This window comes from Canis lupus, chromosome 20 (assembly GCF_011100685.1).
Source record: "Canis lupus familiaris isolate Mischka breed German Shepherd chromosome 20, alternate assembly UU_Cfam_GSD_1.0, whole genome shotgun sequence".
Taxonomy (NCBI): Eukaryota; Metazoa; Chordata; class Mammalia; order Carnivora; family Canidae; genus Canis; species Canis lupus.
Window position 1 is genome coordinate 40,964,719 of NC_049241.1, and position 23,402 is coordinate 40,988,120.

The 23,402-nt window shown below is 51.1% G+C and overlaps 1 protein-coding gene across 6 annotated transcripts in view; it reads left to right on the plus strand.

The window, feature by feature from the left end:
- The window catches only part of PFKFB4 (6-phosphofructo-2-kinase/fructose-2,6-biphosphatase 4), a 33,931-nt gene that overhangs the window by 2,826 nt on the left and 7,703 nt on the right, over window positions 1-23,402 (plus strand). For 2 of the 6 annotated variants that reach the window (XR_005374946.1, XM_038566538.1), the window contains exons 1-9: window positions 782-954; window positions 6,618-6,734; window positions 6,879-6,975; window positions 10,151-10,217; window positions 12,771-12,845; window positions 13,206-13,262; window positions 14,009-14,130; window positions 16,102-16,309; window positions 16,979-17,125. Coding sequence is in view for 5 of the 6 variants with exons in the window: in XM_038566538.1 (XP_038422466.1) it covers window positions 858-954; window positions 6,618-6,734; window positions 6,879-6,975; window positions 10,151-10,217; window positions 12,771-12,845; window positions 13,206-13,262; window positions 14,009-14,130; window positions 16,102-16,309; window positions 16,979-17,125 (987 nt within the window). In the remaining variant the exon portion in view is untranslated. Of the gene's footprint in view, window positions 1-356; window positions 474-777; window positions 955-2,840; window positions 2,881-6,617; window positions 6,735-6,878; window positions 6,976-10,150; window positions 10,218-12,770; window positions 12,846-13,205; window positions 13,263-14,008; window positions 14,131-16,101; window positions 16,310-16,978; window positions 17,126-21,051; window positions 21,758-23,402 lie in introns of those variants that run through there. The other 4 variants (XM_038566542.1, XM_038566541.1, XM_038566540.1 and 1 more) reach the window with 4 other exon arrangements.

Genomic DNA, 23,402 nt, shown 5'->3' on the forward strand with positions numbered 1-23,402 from the left:
TTGGAAATATGCAAATTTACAATTTAATTGGTAAAAATGAAATCCTGGAAGAAGAGAGAGACTCAGTGAGTCCCCAGGGAGCTTGGTTAAAAGATCCTGCTCACGTGCTCCAGGTGGGCTGGAGTTTAGCCTGAGCTCCCCAGCAGCCAAGGTAAAGAGAGGAAACAATTTTGAGATGTCCCCGTCCGTGAGGTGAAAGAAGATTTTCCGGTGTGGTTGGGCCAGTGGGTTCGGTGGGCGAGAAGGAGTCCTAGGACTCAGGGACGCACAGCCGGCGGGGCGCAGCAGTTGACAAGTGGCAAAACGCAGGAGCTGCCAGGCTGATCCAGACCAAGTGAGACCTGCGAGCCAAGCTGGCGCAGCCCCTTAGCATGCAAATCCCTCCCTCCTGGGGGCCCTGACGTCAACCGTAGCAGCGAGCGGAACCCGAGTGCCCTGGAGGCAAGGCTGTGCAAGGCGAGGCCCCGGACCAGGTGGATCAAATCTGCGCGGTCGAGTCGGGCGTGCTGGGCTCGCTCATCGCCGGCGGGGTCGGCACGATGTAGGCCTGGAACCGGCGGGCAGTCGGGCATGCGCGTCCTCGATGCCGGCGCCAGGGGCGGGCCTGCTCGGGCCCAAACCGGCGGGGCAGGCGAGTTGGGCATGCGCGGTCGCAGGCCGGGCCCTCCCCGCTGGGGGTAGGGCCTACTCGTCCGGGGCGGGGCCTGCGGGGAGTCGGACGGACGCCTGCCGGGCTCGAGGCGGGGCGGGCTCGGGGGCGGGCCCGGGGGCGGGCCCGGGGGCGGGGCCTCGAGTGGCCCGAGGTGGCCCGGCTGCTGGGTCGGAAGCAGCGCAGTCCGTCTCATCGCGTCCCGGGTATGGCGTCCCCACGGGAATTGACCCAGAACCCCTTGAAGAAGATCTGGATGCCGTACAGCAATGGGCGGCCCGCTCTGCACGCCTGCCAGCGCGGCGGTGAGGCGGGGGCTGTGGAGAACCGGGGGGTGGTGCACGGGAATGGGTGGATAGGGCGGCCTGGGCAGTGGTCTCGCGTGGAAGGGGGGCCAGGAACAGGTGGGGAACCCGGGACAGGTGAGGCTGCCGTGACTGCTGGCAGGGGAGCAGACACAGGTCGTGGGCCGGGCACAGGTGTGGCGGAGCGGGGGGGTGGAGGGTGGTGCGGAGACAAGTATGTGGCCCTGTCTCCTCTCGCTAGGGGCTCAGTCCTGTTACCATCACCTCCGGGAGGGCGCCGGCCCCTTCTCACCCGAGTCTCTACCCACCAGGTCAGGCCAGGGGGAGGATTCAGAGCCTCCTCTTGCCATTCACTTCAGGCCAGAGTGCATGGACCAGGTCTGAGCTGTGTTGGCTTTATGGAAATCGCTTGACCTCTGTGAGCCCAGAACTTTCAGAAGTCCAGTGGGAGCCCCTTGGCCTTGACTACCCACCTCTGGGGCCAGTTTTGGGAGGAATTTCAGGGAAGTGCAGTTGTGTTCAGGGTGGGTGAACACTGCCCTTATGGACCTATCTTTGGGTCCATGGGGGTATATGCATCCAGGTGGGGTCGTGGGTGAATGGTGAGGTTGGAGGCAGAAACACCTAGGAGACATACTGAAATTCTTGGCATTGTTAAGGAATTGTTAAGGGACTTGGATTTCCTGAGATCCTGGTGTTTAATCCACTTTACTTGACTTTCTGCTTGTCTTTTTTTTTTTTTTTTTTTTAAGATTTTATTTATCCTTTTGAGAGAGAGAGACCACGACGAGCAGGGACAGAGGTAGAGAGAGGAGAAGCAGACTCCCCACTGAACAGGGAGCCTGACGCAGGGCTCAATCCCAGGACCCTGGGATCATGACCCGAACCCAAGGCAGATGCTTCACTGAGCCACACAGGCACCCCTCTGCTTGTCCTTAAATGAGTCTGCAACCTCTTATTGCCAAGAAAAACAAAGTTGTTTTTTTTTTTTCTTTTGAGTAACTGAAACATTATAATGACTTTGCAAGTTGGCAAAGACCTCAGAGAACATCTCGTTCAACTTCTGATACAGATATAGAACTGTGATCAGGAGATTGTGTGATGTACTAAGATCTCCCTGTACTCCTTGACCTCTGCTTGGGCATAATAAGGGAGGGGAGAATGCTCCTTGCTTGTTTTGTTTTGAGGCCAGCCTGGGAGCCCTGGCTTTGAGCAAGGTGTAAGTCCTGTGGGTAGACTGTATCTCTTACTACAGTGGGTCCTGGTAGGGGGTGGCCATGGTTTTGGCAGGGCATTCTGGTGGGTCATGGCTGTGACCATAATTTAGGTCCTGCTAGGATGTGGAGATGGTGATCAGGCTCTTAGCGCTGGGCCATGGCTTTCCATTCAATACTCAGTCCTGAGAGGCAATGGCTACATCCTAGCTAGCCCTCCCTCCAGACTTTCTGGAGCGACCAAGATCAAGGCCCCTTGCTCTTGTGTTTCTAGCCAGTCTGTGTTGTCCTAACTGGGGATGGCTGCTGTTATTACATAAAGGGGAAGGGAAGGAGTCAGAGCCTGGGCTTTGAAGGCAGGAACACTCAAGCCACATTGTGGCTTAGCTGTGTGACCTTGGACAAGGACCTGACCCTCTAGGCCACGGCATGGGTTCCTCATCTGTGGGATGGAGACGGTCATCATCCCTGCTCCTAGAAGCTGCTGTGAGCCTCTTCACAGGAGATGCTTGATAAGTGGTGGCAGGTGGTGCTATCATTTCGTCACTAGCCTTCTTTGCTTCTCAGTACCTCAGAGTTGGGAATTGAAGCATCAGCTCTGAACCAACCCCCATTCCAGATGGCAAAGATGCTGAGGCCCAATGGGGAGGAAACTGTTTCTTCAAGCTCCAAGGATGCAGTGAAAATATGGCTGTGAGGGGCTTGTGCCATGGTACTGTCTCAGGGTATTGCAGTGGGTGAGACTCTGGACTGGCCCAGCATAGGGAGGGCTTCTTGGAGGAGGAGGTACCCAAGAAGTCAGAGATAAGACCTGCAGATTGTATAGAGGTTGGGCCCCAAGTGAGGGTCCCCGAGTTCATAGCAGGGAGTAAGCTGTGAATGAACATCGAACCTGTCTGGGCAGCACCTCCAGTCCCCAAAGCCTGTGTTCATGTAGCGTTTTATCCTCTGCATGGTAGATTTTTTAATTAAAAAAAATATATTTATTTATTCATTCATGGGAGACACACAGAGAGAGGCAGAGACATAGGCAAAGGGAGAAGCAGGCTCCCTACAGGGAGCCCGATGCAGAACTTGATCCCAGGATGCTGGGATCACAACCTAAACCAAAGGCAGATGCTCAACTACTGAGCCACCCAGGTGTTCCGCGTAATTTATAATTTGGTGGAAGACCACAAGGACAGGTGAGGACCTGAGGGTGGGGGGTGGGTGGAAGTTGACCACAGGGCTTTGTAGAGAAGGGGCTGTGGAGCTCATGGCTGGTCTGTGCTGTGTAGTGGGTTGTCTTTGGTATCTTGTGCCTGGCTCCTGAGGGAGCCAGAGGCTGCTTGGCTCTGTGTGCCTTCTCCACCCCTACAATCCATGAGTTCAGAACTACATATGAGGGCCTGGAAGCTGTTACCTTCTTCATCATTGACCCCTCAGCTCAGCCCTGGAGGAACCAGCCCTGGAGGGCAGGTGGGGCAGGGGATGAAGACAGAACGTGAAGCATGCCAGAAGGACAGTGCTTGTGATAGCTTGTATTAGCAAAAAGGTAGCCAGACTTGGCTAAGGACATGACTGGAATGTGCATAGGATGGTAGGAGAGATTACTTTCTGTCCCATCTGAACAGGACGGTGATGCCAGGTTACTTTCTTTTTTTAAAAGATTTTATCTGGGCAGCCCAGGTGGCTCTGCGGTTTGGCGCCGCCTTCGGCCCAGGGCCTGATCCTGGAGACCTGGGATCGAGTCCCACATCATGCTTCCTGCATGGAGCCTGCTTCTCCCTCTGCTTGTGTGTCTGCCTCTCTCTATATACATATATCTCTCATGAATAAATAAATACAATCTTAAAAAAAAAAAAAGAAAATAGTACTTTAAAAAAATGAAAGATTTTATTTATTTATTCATGAGAGACACACGAGAGAGGCAGAGACATACGATAGAGGGAGAAGCAGGCTCCATGCAGGGAGCCCGACATGGGACTCGATCCCAGGCCCCTGGGATCACGACCTGAACCGAAGGCAGGTGCTCAACCAGGTGCCTCCAGGTTGCTTTCTTTTGAAGAGTTCTCCCTTCACCAGCCTGGCCCAAGGGTGTGGGAGCAGGTGCAATTCGGAAACCAGTTCTGGACCCCACTCGGGCTTGTGGCTGCCCCTGGGGTGACCCACCAGAAGGTGGTAATGAGGTAGCACCAGGCTTGTCTCTGGCCTCTTAATTCCTAGGGCTCTTGTGGCCATAAGCACGTTTATAGGAAAAGGAACCAGTGAGATAAGTTGAATGGACATGTCTGCAAATCTCTCTTGTTTTAAATGGTGCATCCTGCCACCTGGTTGCTCAGTGCCGAGGCTCTCGAGTGCCCAGAGCTGCAGTTCTAGCCACACAGCCAGCTCACCTGGTGCAAATGCTCTGTTCAGGCGCTGTAGCACATTCCCTCTGTGGGCCTCAGTTTGTAATTCCTCTATTGCTAGCTTGCTTATGTTTTGCTGTTGTAAGCAGAGCTATTATTGCAAATACACTTCTTGTACTTTGACCTTTCTTTGGGTCATTTCCTTGGGAGCTTATCTTGAGGAACAGAGATGATAGGTAATTTATTGCTGTTGTTTCGCACCCAGCCCTGGTTTACTGCCCTGCCTGCCCACAGCGGCTGTGCATGGGGCCAGGGGATCCTGTCACCAAACACTGGGAGAGGAGGCCGGGGTGTCTCTGGGAAGATAGAAGATGTGAAGAGAAGGTGTAGAATCCTACTCCTGAGGTCATGGGAGAGCCCTTCATGGAGCTGTGGGGAGAAGTGAGCAGGCTGAGTGTGCAGGTTTCCCCCATGCTTAGTAGCTGATTCACTGCCCTTTGGTTGCTTGAGAGCCCCGGCCAGCGATTGTGCAAACGGTACAGGCCCCAGTGTCACTGGCCCTCGGGACGCAGGGCCTTGCCTAACTTGCTTTTCTCTCACCTTAGCCAATGCTGAGGTTTTTCTGCAAGTTCTCTCTTGTTCACTGTCAGCCTGTGTTCCGTGGGATCCTCTCCTTCCCTCCCCCGAGGCTCATAGTTTGGGTCACCTTTGCCCAAAGGTCATGTATAAGAGCAACAGAGCCCACACTGGCAAGTGGGTCCCCTTACCTCTCTGCAGGGCCCAGCTGGAGACAGATGGGTGCTTCTGCACCCTACATGCCAAGGGCAGTTGGTGCTAAGGTGCACCTGCGTCCTTAGCAGGTATCCTGCCAGGGCTGGGCAGAGGGCATGGCTTCTCAGACATGCTTTGGCTTTTACATGGAGGTAGTGCAAGGCCTCACTGGGGGATTGATCATCATCCCATTTTACGGGTGAGGACACCAAGGCTCAGAGTTGCCAGGAGCTGTCAGGGTCAGGATAGGAACCTAGACCTGACTCCTGACCCCACAGACAGGGCTGCCCCTGCGGCCTCTATGCTCTAGCTCCGGTGAGGGAGACAGCCTGAGGGGTGGGGCCCAGCAGTCTGTCCAGGAAGGACTACCAGGAGAAGGCCCTTGTAGAGAGCCCTGGGGTTCTCCACATCGGCCGTCTGTCTGTGGCCCAGGTGCTGGGGACGAGGAAAAGAAAGCTTCCTAAGGTTTCTGAGGTGAGGCTGACTGAAAGCAGAGCTGAGTCACGTGAGGCTGGTAGTTCTGCTGCCTTGGTGTCTGTCCTGGTAGGCCAGGGTTTGGGGATGTGCTGTCCAGACATGTCCCTGCCTCCGACCTTGGCAGCTTCTCTGGCTGGTGGCCCATGGGATGGAGGGGGGTGGGCTGTCAGAGGGACAGTCCTTGTGGACATTGCTCTGGGTCTCTGGCCTCAGCCCCTGGTGGCACTCACCCTGGGGGATTTCGAGACGCCACTCCCTTCCCCATAATTTTTGAGCACCAACTCTGTGCCAGACCTCATGTTCCCAAACAGCTCAGATCCTGCGGGGCTGCCTATGCTCCACGTGGTCAGGTGCAGGGGGCCAACTCATGGGCGAGATGACCGGGCCTGGGGGAGAGAGTGCACCAGGGCAGCGCAGAGGTGGCTGGGAGGAAGGGTTCACTGAAGAAGCAGCTTACGAGCTGGGCTTTGTACACAATGAGGCGAAATTCCCAACTGGGAGGGTAAGGAGTGGTACTGTGCTATCAGGAATGCTGAATGGCTGCACGGGTGGGGTGTGGATTCCCCGATAATAGGTGGGTGTCGAATATCCCCTGGGCTTTGGCTCTTGTCCTGCACGTTCATTCAGGGGTGTGGCAGGTCCAGCTTTATATCTGCCGTGCACACCAGGATAAGGGGCTGGTGAGATTCTGCTACATCTACTGGAGCCCAGACAGGCCTGGGCAGCAGGGACATGCCAGTGGTGGCTTGAGACCAGGGTCTGAGGCCAGGAGGCCTGGAAGGTGTGTCTGATGTCCTGTGACAGGAGCAGAGGGAGGGGCACCCTCGGAGGCATCCCAGCCCTTATCTGACACCAGCTCCTTGTCTTTCAGTTTGCATGACCAATTGCCCAACGCTCATTGTCATGGTAGGCCTGCCCGCCAGGGGCAAGACATACATCTCTAAGAAGCTGACTCGCTACCTGAACTGGATTGGCGTGCCTACTCGAGGTGAGACTTGACCTCGGCTTCCAAAGGGGCCTTGGGGCTTTGTGGGGAGAGGGGGAAAGAGAGAAGGCTAGCCTGGGGTGAGTCAAGGTCAAGAACGGGGGGAGGGCTGCTGCTGTGTGAAAGCTGAGCCTTTCTTTCCCCCAGAATTCAACGTTGGCCAGTATCGCCGGGAAATGGTCAAGACATACAAGTCGTTTGAGTTTTTCCTTCCAGACAACGAAGAGGGCCTGAAAATCAGGAAGTGAGTATATGTGTGTGATTATGTGTGTTTACAGAGAAGGCCCTGGAGCCCGGGCACCCAGCTGCTCCTGAGCCCTGGCCTTACTCTGCCCCACTGGACTGTGACAGGGCTGGTCTCTTGACCTCTCAAGATATGGTGGTATTGGGGATGTGTTGGATTAGGAGACAGTGGGGAGGGCGTATGGCCTCTTGGTGGCTGGCTGTGCCCTAGGACTCATGAACCCTTAGTAAGGACGTCCTATGGAAGGGGAATACGGGGTTTCAGAGAGATAGAGGAGACCTAGCCAGGGCGGGGCAGGGGCTGGCTGCACAGAAACCTCTCACTTGCTTACCCCAGGTGCTCCATGGGGATGGCCTGTGGCAGGGGGGGGGGGGGGGGTGAGTGGGTGCAGGGACACAGTCCTCAGAGATGAGGCAGAGTGAGAGTGGGCCTACCTCCTGGCACCTTCTCCCAAAGCTAAAAGGATGGATGGAGCCCAGAGCTGCAGCCTTCCTTCCCTTGCCCCAGGATAAACTGTATATTTGGAGCATGTTTGGCATGTGCTTGGCATGTTTTTGGCACGTGTAGGACAGGCCTTGGCTTCGCTTTCCTGTGGCTCAGACTTCACCCTCCTGCTCACATTCGTGAGATGGGAATTTGCATATGACACCCTACCTCCTTCCCTCCCCGCCCTATTCAGACTTGAACCAGGAGCACCTGCTGGCTGTCTGAGGATCTCTGCTGTGGTCTTTTTGGCAGGTGTCAGCTGAGGGATCAAGAAGCTTCCTTGTCCTTGCTTTGGGTTCAGCCATGGTGGGAGGGCATTTAGCAGAGGTTGGCCCAGCTCTAGTGAGCTCCCCTAATCAAGAAGAGCTCCAGGCCAGAAGATGCCAGATTGTTGCCCAGGCCTGGGTCCTAGGCAGCCTGCTCTGTCTCTGGCCACCAGGGGGCAAGAGCTCCCCAGTGTGGGGCGTGGTCCTTCCCCAGTGTTGGCTCTTGCGTCAGTGGGGCTGGGCCAAGTGGCTGCACCCAAAAGGGAAGGGGAGTCTGATGTTCAGGCCTGTGGCCGAATTGTGTGTGAAACTTGAGGCTGGACAATCCAGTGACCCAGACAAAGGGAGGGGACTGATATTTGAATTCCTGCTGTGCATGATGCCCGATTGTCACTCCTCTTCCCATTTTACAGATGAGGAAGCTGAGGCTCAGGAGTCTCACACAAGATAACAAGTTATTTCACAGAGCCCAGACTTGAATCTAAGCCCATACCACTAAAAACTGTTGTGTTCATCTTTCTAGCGTTACGCAATTAGTAGATCAGAGGCTGTATCAAATGCAAATTCTACAACTACCTCACGCTATGGGCACTGGCTAGCTTATTGGCTCTTCCCTGCAGTGGGGCAGGCGTTGTGTCACCTCACTCCCCCGTATTCAGAGGTGAGGTCTGAAAGTGATGGGCCTGTGTAGGATCACACTGAGTTTGAATTTGAAGCCAGGTCTGTTTGAATCCAAAGTGTTTATGGGAAGAATAAGGAAGCTGGCACCCCTGGGGCTCACTAGTAATTCTGCTCAGGCCTCCTATCGAAGGTAGGAGTATTGGGATTAATTCAGATGGGGAAACCCAGACTTGGGGAAGTTGGGGAGCTAGATCAGGGTCACCCAGCTGGAACAGAGGCCCCAGCAGGAGAAGCTAGGGGCAGGTTCACATGTGCCTCTCTGTAGGCACACCCTCTGGCTATTCCTAGAAACCTTCCCTCCTGGATCTAAAGTCTGGGTCTGGCGCCAGGGCTTCAGGACCATTTCCCAATAACCAGCCCCAAATGTCCTGCAGATAGTTGGCAAAATAGAAGGATCAGACTTTTTAAAATGGGAAGCCTGAAAAGAAAAGGCTAGATTTCCCAGACACCTAGGTGATCATACATTGTTGAGGTTCCTGGAGCTACACGATGTTGATGTCTGTCCCTGACACTGGGAAGGTCCAGGAAAGGGTGTGCACAGTCACATGTGCACGTGCTGGTCACGTGTACACACACACCATAAGGCACATACTCATGCTCTCAGTCTCCTACCACACATGAGCACCTATGCACACCTGTGGGCAGGCACATGCACACCCATGGGTGCATGCATGTGTCGCTAACAGTTCAGTTCTGACACTGTCCACCTGGAGTTAGCATCAGTCTGCCCAGGTTAAGGGCTCAGTTCCACAAGATTGCCCCATGCTCATACCCCCCGTACACTCAGGGTCCCAGGCTATACCTTCCACATCTCCATTAGAACCCTGATCCCCCTCTTACATGGTGCTGCCTCAGCCAGAGCAACCCACAGATCTTAGCCCAAAACATGGTCCTTGATGTGGGTGGCTAGAAATGGCTCCAGCAATGCCAGTTTCCTGGACTCTCAGAATCCAGTTTTTTTGGGGGAAGAAGAAAGCTCTTTAAAGTTTTAACTGAAAGACCCACTGGGTGGGGTCTTCTTGGGGCACAGATAGGTCACAAGGAGGCTTAGGAGCAGAGCTTCTTCCAGGGACCTGGACTCAGCTCTGCCACCAATTTCCCCATGACCCCAGCAGGCTGCCCCTTGCTCTGCCTGGCCTGTGCCTCCATGCTTGGGCACGGTGGCCTGGTCTGGCCCAGTGAAAGCCCCGATAGCACAGTCCTTGGATGCACTGGGGGTTTATATACAAAATCTGAAGACCAAACAAATGGAAGGAGATCTAATTTTACTCTTTTTTTTTTATAAAGATTTTATTTATTCATGAGAGACAGAGAGAGAGAGAGAGAGGCAGAGGCATAGGCAGAGGGAGAAGCAGGCTCCATGCAGGGAGCCCGATGCCGGGGACTCCATCCCCGGACTCCAGGACCACACCCTGAGCTGAAGGCAGACGCTTTAACCACTGAGCCACCCAGGCGTCCCAGAAAAGTGGTATTTTAAAAAAATATTCCCAGGGGCCCGGAGCATATAGCCTTTCACTTAGAGGATCAGAATTGGCAAAAGCACTGAAAATGACCTCAAGGAAAGAGAAACCTTGAAAAGAGAAGGGGCTCCAGGGACTGGGCCCTCTCCTGTCTGGGGTAGGATGTATCTCTGATCTACTGCCCTCCTGCAGCCGGGTTTGGGTGCTGGGCTGACCCTGTGTTTTCTCTTCTTTTTGTGTGTGTGTGTGTGTGTGTGTGTGTTTGTGTTTTCTCTTCTGAAGGCAGTGTGCCCTGGCAGCCCTCCGTGATGTCCGGCGGTTCCTTAGTGAGGAGGGGGGACATGTGGCGGTGAGTGTAACATCATGGTGACTTCTGGGAGTGACATGTGATAGCCTATATATCGCTAGCCCTTTGCTCATCGGGAACCTGGAAGGGAAGGCAGGGTGTGTGGCCCCGACTGCCAGGCCCTGGGAGGAAGTCTGCAGCCACTACTACATAGGAGGAGGCTGAATGTGTGCTGGGAATTTCCTTCTGGGCTTGTGGTTGCATTTGACCCTGTAGGACTTCCTTCCAAATACTCACATTGTTGGTCATCACATGTGCTATCATGTTACCTAAGTCTTTAGCCAATGTGATTTCTCCTGGGGTGGAGAGAATCCTGCCCCACATTTAGTGACTGTTCTGGGAACCAGCTGAATCCTGGGCAATGGAATTCCAGCTGTGTGTTGGCTCCTCCTGTCAGATGGATGAGTGGAACAAAGCTGAGCACGGGTGCCTCTGGGAAAGGCCCCTACCCTAACCCTATGCAGTCAAACACAGGAGCCGCTTTTTCATTTGCTTTTCCTTGTGGAGGCATGCCTCCAGGAGCCCTTACTCTCCCAGCTCTGTCTGGATCGATCAACTTCTCGGTGTGTGGAACCCTGGGAATTCCCTTCTCCCAACTCTTGGGTTGAAGCCCTGCTCTCGGACCCCATGTCTTCTTTTTACTTGGTTTACTGACTTGTTTTACTGGAGTGTATCCTCCAGTGGCTTCCTGAGGAAGGTACTTGGGAAGTTCTTGCATGAGACTTTGCATGTCTGGAAATGTCCTTCTGTATCCTCATAGTTGATGGTTGGGTATAGGTGGGAAGTATTTTTCCTTTAGAATTTCTACAGCATCTCTCTGTTGTATTATGGCTTCCAGAGTAGCTGTGACAAAATCTGATGGCATTCTGATTTGCTGATCTTCCTAAAAGTTTCATCTCTTAGAGGGAACTGGGGCTGCTCTTGCCCTTTTCTCTGGGAAAGAAATTAGGACATTGTGGTGGGTCATCTTCACCATGCTGGGTCCCAAGGTGGCCCTTTTCAGTGGGAGCCTCTTTTCTAACAGGTCAGGAAGATTCTCATGTATTATTACTTTGATAAACCACCCCTACCAGTTTCTGACAATTGATTCTCTGCTCCACTCCCATTTTCTGAGCTTTTTTTTCTTTCTTTCTTTTTTTTTTTTTTCTAGAACTTCTGGTGGCTTCATGCTGGGCTTCAGCCCTAATCTTTATCTTTTTCTTTCCTTATTTCCTATCTCTATCATTTTTGTTCTACTTTTTTTTTTTTTTTTACGGTTTTATTTATTTATTCATGAGAGACACAGAGAGAGAGGCAGAGACACAGCAGAGGGAGAAGCAGGCTCCTGCAGAGAGCCCGATGTGGGACATGATCCTGGGACTTGGGGATCACGTCTGTCCCAAAGGCAGAAGCTTTAACTGCTGAGCCACCCAGGCGTCCCATTTCTGTTCAATTTTCAGGGAGACTTTTTCAACATTATCTTACAAGCATTTGGTTGCATTTTCAAACAGTTTCTGTGATCACATTTTAATTTCTAAATTCTAAATTTCTTATTCTCGGAGTGTTCCAATTTTTCAGAACTCTTTTTGTTTCATGGTTACTTACAGTATTTTGTATCTCCCTTTAGATAACAGTTGTAAGGCTTATTTATTTTTTGACACTACTTTCTGTTCTAGGCTCTGTCTTCATTTTCTCAAAGTTCCTTTTATTTTTTTTAGTCTCTGTTTTTCATGTTAGAAGTTTTGCTGGAGCATCCAGTGAGCCCTGGTTGAAGGCCCTTTTAAAAAACTCTGGAAGCTGCTTAAAAGCAGCTCTAGAAGCTGCTTCTAGACATGCAGGCGAGTGGGTTACCCCTGAGGGCACATGGACAGGCTGTGGGCATTTCCTGGGGAGCCCCAGGTGGGCCCCTGGCCTCGTGAGACAGGGAGAGGGCGTGGGGCTCTATCTGCTCTTTGTTGTACCACCAGGCAGTCTTCCTTTTTCCTCTGCGCACTTATCCCTTTTCTCAGAGACACCTGAGACCCATTCCTGACTCTCCTACTTCTGCACAGGTGGGTGTGCTCTGGTGGGTGAGGGCTTGTGTTTAGTTTTCTCTATTTCTCTGAGTCAGTCACCAGAATTTTATTGATATCTCCTCTCCCATTCTCTTTATTTTTCTTTTCCCATCTTAGTGGAGTCTCAGGATGGAGTGGAAATAAACAGTGGTTCCGCTCTCCATGTTTAACTGGTTTTACAGGAAGTCCTGGTGGTCAAGCATGAAGCGAATGCCCGCCACACGTGGGGCAGTGCTGAGTGTGCCCCGTGTGCCAAGGGTTTGCCGTCCCATGTGCCAAGGGTTTGCCGCCCTGCTGGGAGCACAGGCCCCTCCCCTTCCAGCTTCCCTGAGGCATGTTCCTCAAGGAAGGGGAGGCCTAGCTCAGCCCTTGCAGGTCTAAAGGACCTGCCGGGTGGGTGGCCGGGTGGGTGGCCTGGGCACCAGCTGGTCCCTGTGAGAAATCTGGTCCCTGTGCAGCCACTGTTGGCTGATCTCCCCCCTGCTCCAGGGCCAGAGTCCCAGTTAACCCAGTTTGGTCCTAGGTTTTCGATGCAACAAATACCACCCGAGAACGGAGAGCAACCATCTTTAATTTTGGAGAACAGAATGGCTACAAGGTGAGGTGTCTTTGGCTCACCTCCTTGGTTGGGCTGTGGCATGTTCAGACCCTCTGGGGACCAACCCTCTTACAGCCTCCTGATGTGCGTGGGCATCAGGCCAGCAGGCTCCAGAATGGAATGTGGGATCTAGGGGTTGCTATTTCCTCTCCATCTGGGGTTTTCTTTCTGGGAAGGTGGGCATTGTGGGAGAATCCTGGATGGGGTGGCACCTGGTTTGGGTCGGGGCTTCTCTATCGTGCCCTCACCCTCTTGGGGTCACCCTGGCCCTATGTGAGGGGGAAACTCCGTGGACCCAGGCCCAGTGCCCTGAACGTATCTGTGATTCCTTCTGTCCTGCCTGCCTTGTCCTTGCCACAGACTTTTTTTGTGGAGTCCATCTGTGTGGATCCTGAGGTCATAGCTGCTAACATCGTGGTGAGTGGTATACCTGACCTTGTGGGGGCAGTAACGTAGCTGAGGGAGCATATGACAGCGAGGTCCTTCTCCAGGTTTGGGCTGGTGCCTAGGCCAGCCCTGATTTGGTCTTCTTGAACTTTGGGGGCAGGAGAGGGGAGGCAGTACAACACAGGGATCAGGTGATCAGAGACTCCCAAGGACCACTTGGGTAGAAGGCTGTGTCACCAGGTGGCATTCATTCATGTTCCCTCGTCTTACCTTCCCCTCTCTTCCCCCTCATAATTCCCTGCACAGTGAGAATGGAGCTTCAGCCTCTGGAGATGGGGGGTAGGAAGTGATGTTCATATTTTGAAAGAGAAAGAGATTCAACTTCTCTACCCTACTCCCTGTTTATCCAAGGAATGAACATCTGGGTTTGGGGAGATGGTTCAGGTGGGAAGAGGCTTCTAAGCCCCTTGCCCCTCTGGCCTCACCTCCCCCTGTGCCACAAAGATGAGGACGCCAATCTTAGGCTCCCCAGTAATATTCTGTTGGCACACTAGCGTGGGAACTAAGATCAGGGAACTGCTGGACTCTTCCTAGTGGAACCAGTCTCCTGGGATTGGCCTCCAGTCTCCTGGGATTGGCCTCCAGCCTCACACCCCCAGTCTTGTCCTGGCCTCTGGCCTAGCCTTCCCCCGCCCCGCGCCCAGCAGTCTCCTTGGTCTCTGGCCTGGCCTGGCTGCCAACCTTGATGTGTCCTTGCTCTGTGCCTGGTTCGGCAGCAAGTGAAACTGGGCAGCCCTGACTATGTGAACCATGATAGTGATGAGGCCACGGAAGATTTCATGCGGCGCATTGAGTGCTATGAGAATTCGTATGAGTCACTGGATGAGGACCTTGACAGGTGAGTGAGGAGAACACCATGTCCTGCAACTATGATGGTGGGTGGTGAGGGTCCCCTCTTGGCTGCTTCCTTGTGACTTGCCGTGGTGGTGGCTTAGGGGCCATCCCAACTGGCAGAGATGGTCTGACCCTGTTTCTTTCCTTTGGGCAGAAATCGTGGGCCAGAGGTGACTTGCAGAACCCCTATTACCTTATGTGGGGCTCCGCAAGTCAGAATTTTCTGTTATTCCATGCAACTCTTGATCTCAAGGTCATAAGTTCAAGCCCCCTGCATTGGGCGTAGAGTTTACGAGAGAAAGAGAAGGAAGGAAAGAAGGAAAGAAAGAATTTTCTGCTATTGCCTTATAAAATCAAGCCTAATTTCTATGTAGAAGGTCTTCCTGCAAGGCATTTGCAAGCATTACATGTTCTTTAAATTTGTAGTCTGTATTTTGAGCCAGGGGTGGGGGTGAGGGGGAAGGAGTGCCCAGATCCTGTCTATGCATAGCTGGCAGTGGCCCATGTGGCCCATTCTGGAATGGCAGACCCAGCAGGAGGAAGTGTTGGGTGGGGAGGGGTCTTTAGGCCCACAAGGGGTATTCAGCTGAGGCTCTTAGAGTAGCAAACTTTACCTGTAAAGGGTCAGGTAACAAATATTTTAGGCTTCAGGAACATACAGTTTGTGTTGAGCTATTTAACTCCACCATTGTAGTGCAAAGGAAACATAGACAATATGTCAACAAATGAGCAAGTCCCAATAAAAGTTTATTTACAAAAACAGGCTGCTGACTGAATTTGACTTGTTGGCCATAGTTCGCCAGCTTCTGTATAACAGCATAAGTGGGGACAGTGGTTAAGTAAGTAACACTGTGGCCCCTTGGTAAAGTATTGCATAGTCACAACTCAGAGCGAAGACACATGGGACAGTGTAAGTTACATAGTGTTAAGTGAAAGGCTGTAATATAAACTTGGGTGAGGGTCCTGTATAATCAACATGAGAACATCTACTGCCTACGAGCCCAGGAGAACAAGTGCCTGGAAGAGGAATGATTTCTCTGGGTCTTTGCAGAATAATTCCTACACTGGCTGAGTCTCCTTGGCCAGGCTCTGTGGCCAGCTCAAGCCAGCTGCCACCCACTGCCTGGGCCGCTGTGGTATTTTATGTTTCTCCAGTCACCCCAGGACAGTGGTTTTCCTCATGGTTCTGTTATGTGATTGCACGAGAGAGGCTTACTGGGGCAGCTTCTGTTGGATTCCTCGCTTAGTTAATGGGGCTGCTGTTTTTATTGGTGTTGATGTAACAACCCTAAACTAAACCCATGCACTGGGGCCAGACAGTGAGAACTCAGATGAGAACATTCAGAATGGTCATCCTGGGCCAGCCCAGAACACTTGCCTGAGAAACTCCGCCTTTCCTCCTGCTGCTTCCCCAACACCCAGTAAACAAGCAGATGAGCGAGGCGAGCGTGTCCTCCCAACCATCATGCTGCCCAGCCCGAGCAAATAAGCAACCAAGGGAAGAGGCTGAGCTGGGTTACAGGGGGAAGCAAGGAAAGGCAGGGGCAGGGGTGGCTGGCCAGGGAAGCGGAGGGGAGGAGCGTTTGCCAGCTACCCCCAGGTCAATCCTGGAAAAAACTATCTCTTATTTACCTTACAGACTGTGCGTTGAAAGCTCGGAGGTAGGTAAGCGGGGTCCGGGGGACACAGCAGCAGTGAAAGTCACAATGTGTATTACTGACCCTGTGCTTTGGATGTCACCTTTTGGAAACATGACAAGTGTTGAGCACCTCTCATGGGGTTTGTCTGGATGTCACATGTGTTACTCCCTCCTCACCCCTGTCACTTGCATACCAGCTGCTGGTCCTGTGTGTTGTGATCTCAACTCTGGTGGTCAGAAATGCACAGCTCTGCAGCTAGTTCCTATGGCTGGCAGGATAAGCCCTCGAGGGCCAAGTCACACTCATAGGTCTTTCTCTACCTTCTCTCTGCAAAGGGATCTGTCCTACATCAAGATCATGGACGTGGGGCAGAGCTATGTGGTAAACCGTGTGGCTGATCACATCCAGAGCCGTATCGTATATTACCTCATGAATATCCATGTGACCCCCCGCTCCATCTACCTCTGCCGGCATGGGGAGAGTGAGCTCAACCTCAAGGGCCGGATTGGCGGGGACCCAGGACTGTCCCCCCGGGGCAGGGAGGTCAGTGTGTGTGTGTGTGTGTGTGTGTGTGTGTGTGTGCCCACGCATGCGCATGCGCCCGCGCTGCACTGGCATCCTCAGGGTTGTAGGGGGAGCTGCGCATTGGTACTCCTGGGCAGCTGGGTGCATGTATGTGTGTATCCAATGGGCCTGGGCTCTAGCTCTTGTAGCTACTGTGTAATCAAGATGGATGACCTTCATTCAGTCTGGAATGTTCCTGTCATGTAAAGGAACTTGGAAAGTCACCAAGCACCAAGCTAGGATCTCTGGCTTTCATGTGAGCTGTCACCAGCTGGACCCCTTTCCCTGAAGAGGCCTGCCATTATAGGAGTGACCCAAGTGTCTGCAGTGCAGCTGATAGCCACACCACAGTCCAGGGGAGATATTGAAGCCTCTGTAGGGAGGTCATAGGGTCCAGGACACATGGTGGGCAATGGCAGGAGACGTAATGATGGAACTGGAACGACAACTGGAATTACACAGAGGGTCTGGAGAGAATGTATAAGAACAGCACTTGAGGTCTGTTCTCATGAGGTTCTCATGAGGTCTGTTCTCTGTGCTCTCAGAGGCTGGATGGGCATGACACCATCCATTGGGCCCTGTGGCTTCAGGGTCCCTTGAGGACAACCTTGGATCTGTGTGTCTGAATTTGCTTCTGATACATTTCAGTTTGCTAAGAGTCTGGCCCAGTTCATCCGTGATCAGAACATCAAGGACCTGAAGGTCTGGACGAGCCAGATGAAGAGGACCATCCAGACAGCTGAGGCCCTGGGTGTGCCTTATGAGCAGTGGAAGGTCCTCAACGAAATCGATGCGGTAATCACCGCCCCTGCCCTCCACTGCCCTTCACCTCCAATCCCAAACCTCCACTGCCTGGGGCTCACCATTCCTGTTTGCTCACTGTCCCTGCCCTTGCCCTCTGCTGCCCATTGCTGCCTGGAATTCAGGTGCTCACCGTCCTGGCTCCCGCCCTCCCGGGCCCTCACTGGCTCTGCTTGCTTACCATCTGTGCCCTTTGCTGTCCTCCACAGCCCTGTGTTCCTGGGCATGGCTGCACTCAGCCAGGGCACCTGTGCTGAGGCTTGGGAGAGCTCACTCTTCCAATTTCCTTCAGGTTTTAGGAATTGGATTCCTCCCTCCTGTCTTCTTTCCTTCCTCTCTTCCTCCTCCTCTCCCTCCTTCCCCTCCTCCTTCCCCTCCCTATGCGGGACTCAATCCCAGGACCCCAGGATCAGGATCTGAGCGAAGGCAGACGCTCAACCACTGAGCCACCCAGATGCCCCCCTTCCCTTCTTTTGAATTTAACTATCTCAACCAACCAGAATTTATTTTTTTCTTTAAAAAATTTTTTTAAAGATTTTATTTATTTAAGAGAGAGACAGGGCAGCCCCGGTGGTGCAGCGGTTTAGCGCTGCCTGCAGCCCGGGGTGTGTTCCTGGAGACCCGGGATCAAGTCCCACGTCGGGCTCCCTGCATGGAGCCTGCTTCTCTCTCTGCCTGTCTCTGCCTCTTTCGCTCTCTCTGAATAAATAAATCTTTAAAATAATAATAATAATAATTAAAAAAAAAGAGAGAGAGAGAGAGAGACAGAGAGCACATGGGGGGGAAGGGAGAGGAGGGCAGAGGAAGAGGCAAAAGCAGACTCCCTGCTGAGCAGGGAGCCCAGCCCCATGTAGGGCTCCATCCCAGGACCCTGAGATCATGACCTGAGTGGAAGGCAGATGCTCAACTGACTGAGCCCCCCAGGCACCCCAGTCAACTGGAATCTCTTTTGGCATTCTAACATAAGCCTTAAATCTGATCTCACTTACCTATAACCACCCATTTATCTTTTCCCTGTTGGCTTATTTCACCTACTTTTATGTTAAGTATCACTTAGAGTATCACAGTGTTTTTTTTTTTTTTTTTTTTTAATGATAGTCACAGAGAGAGAGAGAGAGAGAGAGGCAGAGACACAGGCAGAGGGAGAAGCAGGCTCCATGCACCGGGAGCCCGACGTGGGACTCGATCCCGGGTCTCCAGGATCGTGCCCTGGGGCAAAGGCAGGCGCTAAACCGCTGCGCCACCCAGGGATCCCTATCACAGTGTTTTTTTTTTTTTTTTTTTTTTTTTTAATTTTTTTATTTTTATTTTTATTTTTTTTACCTATCACAGTGTTTTAATTGTAGCCGTTTTTCACTCTGTTTCTTGGCCATTTAGATATCTTTTATGAGGTCTTGTGTTCTTTATCTTCCCCTATTGGATGGCCTACCTTTTTCTTTTCTTTTTTTTTTTTAATATTTTATTTATTTATTCATGAGAGACAAAGAGAGAGAGAGGCAGAGACACAGGCAGAGGAAGAAGTAGGCTCCATGCAAAAAGCCCGATGTGGGACTTGATCTGGGATCCCAGGATCGTGTCCTGAGCCAAAGTCAAATGCTCAACCACTGAGCCATCCAGGCATCCCGGATACACTGCCAATTTATGATGGGGAGCCAGACGTTTTGGATGAACAGTGTTGGAGATAATTTTGGCTTGGGTTAATGTTTTCTCTCTCCAGAGAGAGAAACTTTTACTTTGGGCAGCCAGTTGTGGTAGGTTACCTTAGTCTACTTAGGGATAGAGCAATTGCAGAGCTGCATTTTGACCTTCATAGAGGCCACTAGATTTTCAAGTCTTCCATCTCTGAGAATGTAGCCTTGAAAGTTCTGATGGAAAACCTTGTGGGCGCACGCTTCTTCTTTTGTCCCCTCAGCCCAAGATTGCTGCCAGCTTGTCCAGGCTTCTGTCCACTCAGTCCTGACTTCCTGCTTGGCTTTTCCTCCTCCATGCCCCAGCCCCAGTTTTATTGAGATATGACAGATGGGTAACATTGTGTTAGTTTTAGGGGTGCAACATGATGACTTGGTATACATATATATTATGAAATGATTACTAAAACAAGCTTAGTTAACATATGTCACCTCCCATAGTTACACTTTTTTTTTTCTTGTGAGAACTTGGAAGATCTAATCTCAGCAACTTTAAAATATATGACAAAGTATTATTAACTGTAGTCACCATGATATATGTTATATTCCCAAGACTTGGGATCCCTGGGTGGCGCAGCGGTTTGGCGCCTGCCTTTGGCCCAGGGCGCGATCCTGGAAACCTGGGATCGAATCCCACATCAGGCTCCCTGGTGCATGGAGCCTGCTTCTCCCTCTGCCTGTGTCTCTGCCTCTCTCTCTCTCTCTCTCTGTGACTATCATAAATAAATTAAAAAAAAATTATATTCCCAAGACTTACTTAATCACTGGAATTTTGTACCTTTTAACCACTGTCACTCATCTTCCCCACCCCATCCCCCATCTCATCCTTTGAAAGTTTTTTTTTAACTTATTTATTCATGATAGACATAGAGAGAGAGAGACAGAGACAGAGACACAGGCAGAGGGAGAAGCAGGCTCCATGCCAGGAGCCTGACACAGGACTCAATCCCGGGACTCCACGATTGCGCCCGGGGCCAAAGGCAGGCGCCAAACCACTGAGCCACCCAGGGATCCCCCCCCCTTTTTTTTTAAGGTTTTATAAAAATTTATATCTCATCCTTTTAACTGCCACTTTCAAAGCAACAAAACCCCGAAGGAAGAAATGATGCCATGTATCAGGTTCACCTCTTTGGGTTTCCTTTTCTCCAAGACCTTGGCCCCTCTTGGCCTCTACCTTGTAGCTCTATGATAATATCAAACAGATTTAAATTTTTTTTCAGTCTGGCTTTTCTAGTTGCTCTCTCTGGAGGGTGGTTCTGAAGCCAGCTAGGCCACCATTGCCTGAAGTTTAAGCTGGTAATAAGATCAGATTTGAGGTGTAGAGAGGTCACCCCAGCTGGCATAGAGAATGGTTTTGTTGGGTGAGATAGGGGGACAGGCTGGAGAAGGGAGACCAATGAGGGACGTTTGTAGTGGCCTGGTAAGGTGATGACATCTGGAACTTGGCTGGCAGCAGTCAAGAGGGAGAAGTGGATAGATTTGCAGGCTGTTTATTCATTTATTCAAGTATTTAAGTGAACCTGCCCTGTGGTAGGAACTGGGCCAGGTGCTGGGGACCGACATGGTGAGGTGATAGAAGTGATAACTGAGGGTTGGGGTGAGAAGAAGATAAGCATCCAGGACGATTCCAGCTTTCTAGTCCCCGGGAAAGGTTCTGGGTCACGTGAGGGCAAGAACTGTATCTACCTTGTATCCCACATGGTAGGTGCTCAGGAAATATGTACTGAGCGGAAGAAGGAAGTTTGGGGGAGAATTGGTGAGCTCTTTAAGAGAGTAAGCACGGGGGATCCCTGGGTGGCGCAGCGGTTTAGCGCCTGCCTTTGGCCCAGGGCGCGATCCTGGACACCCAGGATCGAATCCCACGTCGGGCTCCCGGTGCATGGAGCCTGCTTCTCCCTCTGCCTGTGTCTCTGCCTCTCTCTCTCTCTGTGACTATCATAAGTAAATAAATAAATAAATAAATAAAAAAAAAAAGAGAGTAAGCACGGGGCAGCTCCAGTGGCCCAGCGGTTTAGTGCCACCTTCAGCCCCGGGTATGATTCTGGAGCCTCTTGGTCAAGCCCCACGTCAGGCTCCCTGCATGGAGCCTGCTTCTCCCTCTGCCTGTGTCTCTGCCTCTGTGTGTGTATGTCTCTCATGAATAAATAAATAAAATCTTAAGAAAAAAAAAAAGAATGAAGAGGGCAAACACTTTTTGTGACTCATCTCGTAGCCCCTTTGACCATTTTATAGGCTCCCATCAGTGGTGGCTCCTGGGAGTTGTGGGAGGCCCGCAGCCATGCTTCCTTGGTCTTCCTGAGCCTGCATGGATGCCACTGTCTGCCCTGCAGGGACTCGGATACGGCTCTAGCATTGGGTTTTGCACAGAGGCCTTAGGCCACCCCAGTTTTTTTCCCTTTGTAGTTGATCTGATTATTTTCCTAGATGCTGGTGGATTCTCTTCTTTATCTTTTGAGTTTGGAAGCTATTCTAATATCTGTGATCTATTCATCATCTTTCTTTGTTTATCTTTGTTCTTTTCCTGGGTTCTGGTAAACAGCCTTGGGCTAGCCTTTTATTTCAACATTGGGATTTTTTTGTTGTTCTTTGTTCAATCCACAATTCACAGCCTTATTTGTTCTTTTTAAAAAAATACCAGCTTTATTGAGAAATAATTCACATACCATATGGTTCACCTACCAATGCATACAATTCAGTGGTTTTTAGCATATTCACACAGTTGTGCAACTACCACCGCAATCAATTTCAGAACATTTCATTACTCCAATGAAACCCTGACCATAGCTATCCCTCTGTTTCCTGAAACCCCTTCCCCCAGCCCTAGGCTACCACTAATCTACCACTCTGTGGACTGGCCTAGTGAGGATATTTCATATAAATGGAATCATACACTATGGGGTCTTTTGTGACTGGCTTCTTTCACTTAGCATTTATTTTTTAAAGATTTTATTTAATCATGAAAGAGAGAGAGAGAGAGAGAGGCAGAGGCACAGGCAGAGGGAGAAGCAGGTTCCATGCAGGGAGCCTGATGTGGGACTCGACGTGGGTCTTCAGGATCATGCCCTGGGCTGAAGACTGTGCTAAACCGCTGAGCCACCGGGGCTGCCCATGTTTTTAGAGTCCATTCATGTGGTAGCGTGGGTCAGAGCTTCATTCCTTTATATTGCCCCATATCCTGTCATATGGATATACCACATGACATATTTAGTTATCAGTGGTTGAGCTTTTTGGGGGGTTGCATTTGGGCCTATTAGGAATAATGTTGCTGTGAACACTTATGTGCAGGTTTCTGTATGGATGTGTCATTCCTCTTGGGTATATATGTAGGAGTTGCTGGGTCATATTGTAAACTCCGTGTTTAACCTTGTGAAAGACTGCCAGATTGCACCATTGTACATTCCCACCAGCAGTGCGTGAGGGTTCTGGTTTCTTCCCATCCTTACCAACTCTTGTTATTATCTTTTTATTAGTAGCCAACCAGCAGTAGAACATAATTCAGCAAGTTCTCTGCCATTTTATTACAAAAATCGCTTTTTCTTTTTTCTTTAGTGTCCAGTAAATACCACCTCCTTTTTCTTTTTCTTTTTTTTTATGATTTTATTTATTCATGAGAGACACAGAGAGAGAGAGGCAGAGGCATGGGAAGAGGAAGAAGCAGACTCCATGCAGGGAGCCTGATGTGGGACTCAATCCCAGGACTCCAGGATCACCCTGGGCCTAAGGCTGGCACTAAACCACTGAGCCACGCAGGGATCCCCCACCTCCATTCCCTACTGATGCCTCACTAGAAGCCCTTTTAACATTCGTATTTTTTAAAAGATTTATTTATTTATTTATTTGAGAGAGAGAGAAAGAGCATGAGTGGGGCAGGGGTGTGCAGAGGGGAGAGGGAGAGAGAGAATCTCAAGCAGATTCTCTGCTAAGTGTGGAGCCCAACACAGGGCTCAATCCCAGGACCCTGAGATCATGACCTAAGCTGAAATTAAGAGTTGGCTGCTTAGGGGTGCCTGACTGGCTCAGTTGTTTAAGGTGTCCCTAAACCAATCTGTTAAAAAAGAAAGAGTTGGCTGCTTAATCAATTGAGCCACCTAGCCACCTCAACATTCATATTTCTAGCAGCGTTATGCTCATGAGGATATATGTATTTTTAAGATAATAGAAGCTTGGGACACCTGGGTGGCTCAGCCGTTAAGCACCTGCCTTCGGCCTAGGGCGTGATCCTGGAATCCTGGGATCAAGTCCCATAGCGGGCTCCCTACATGGGGCCTGCTTCTCCCTCTGCTTATGTCTCTGCCTCTTCCTGTGTCTGTCATGAATAGATAAATAAAATTTTTTAAAAAGATGACAGAAGCTTTCTCTGCTGTGCTTCACTTCTTTCTGAGCCTTCAGCAGAATCACTGTCAATGCCCATATTTTTAACGAGTATCTGGTCATTGCCAACAATCCTTGGCATCCCTTAACTTACAGCTAGCTGCATCACCTCAGTCTCTGTCCTCACATGGCCTTCATCCCTGTGTGACTTTCTGTGTCTTCACCTGGTCTTCTTTTTTTTTTTTTTTTTTAATTTTTATTTATTTATTTAT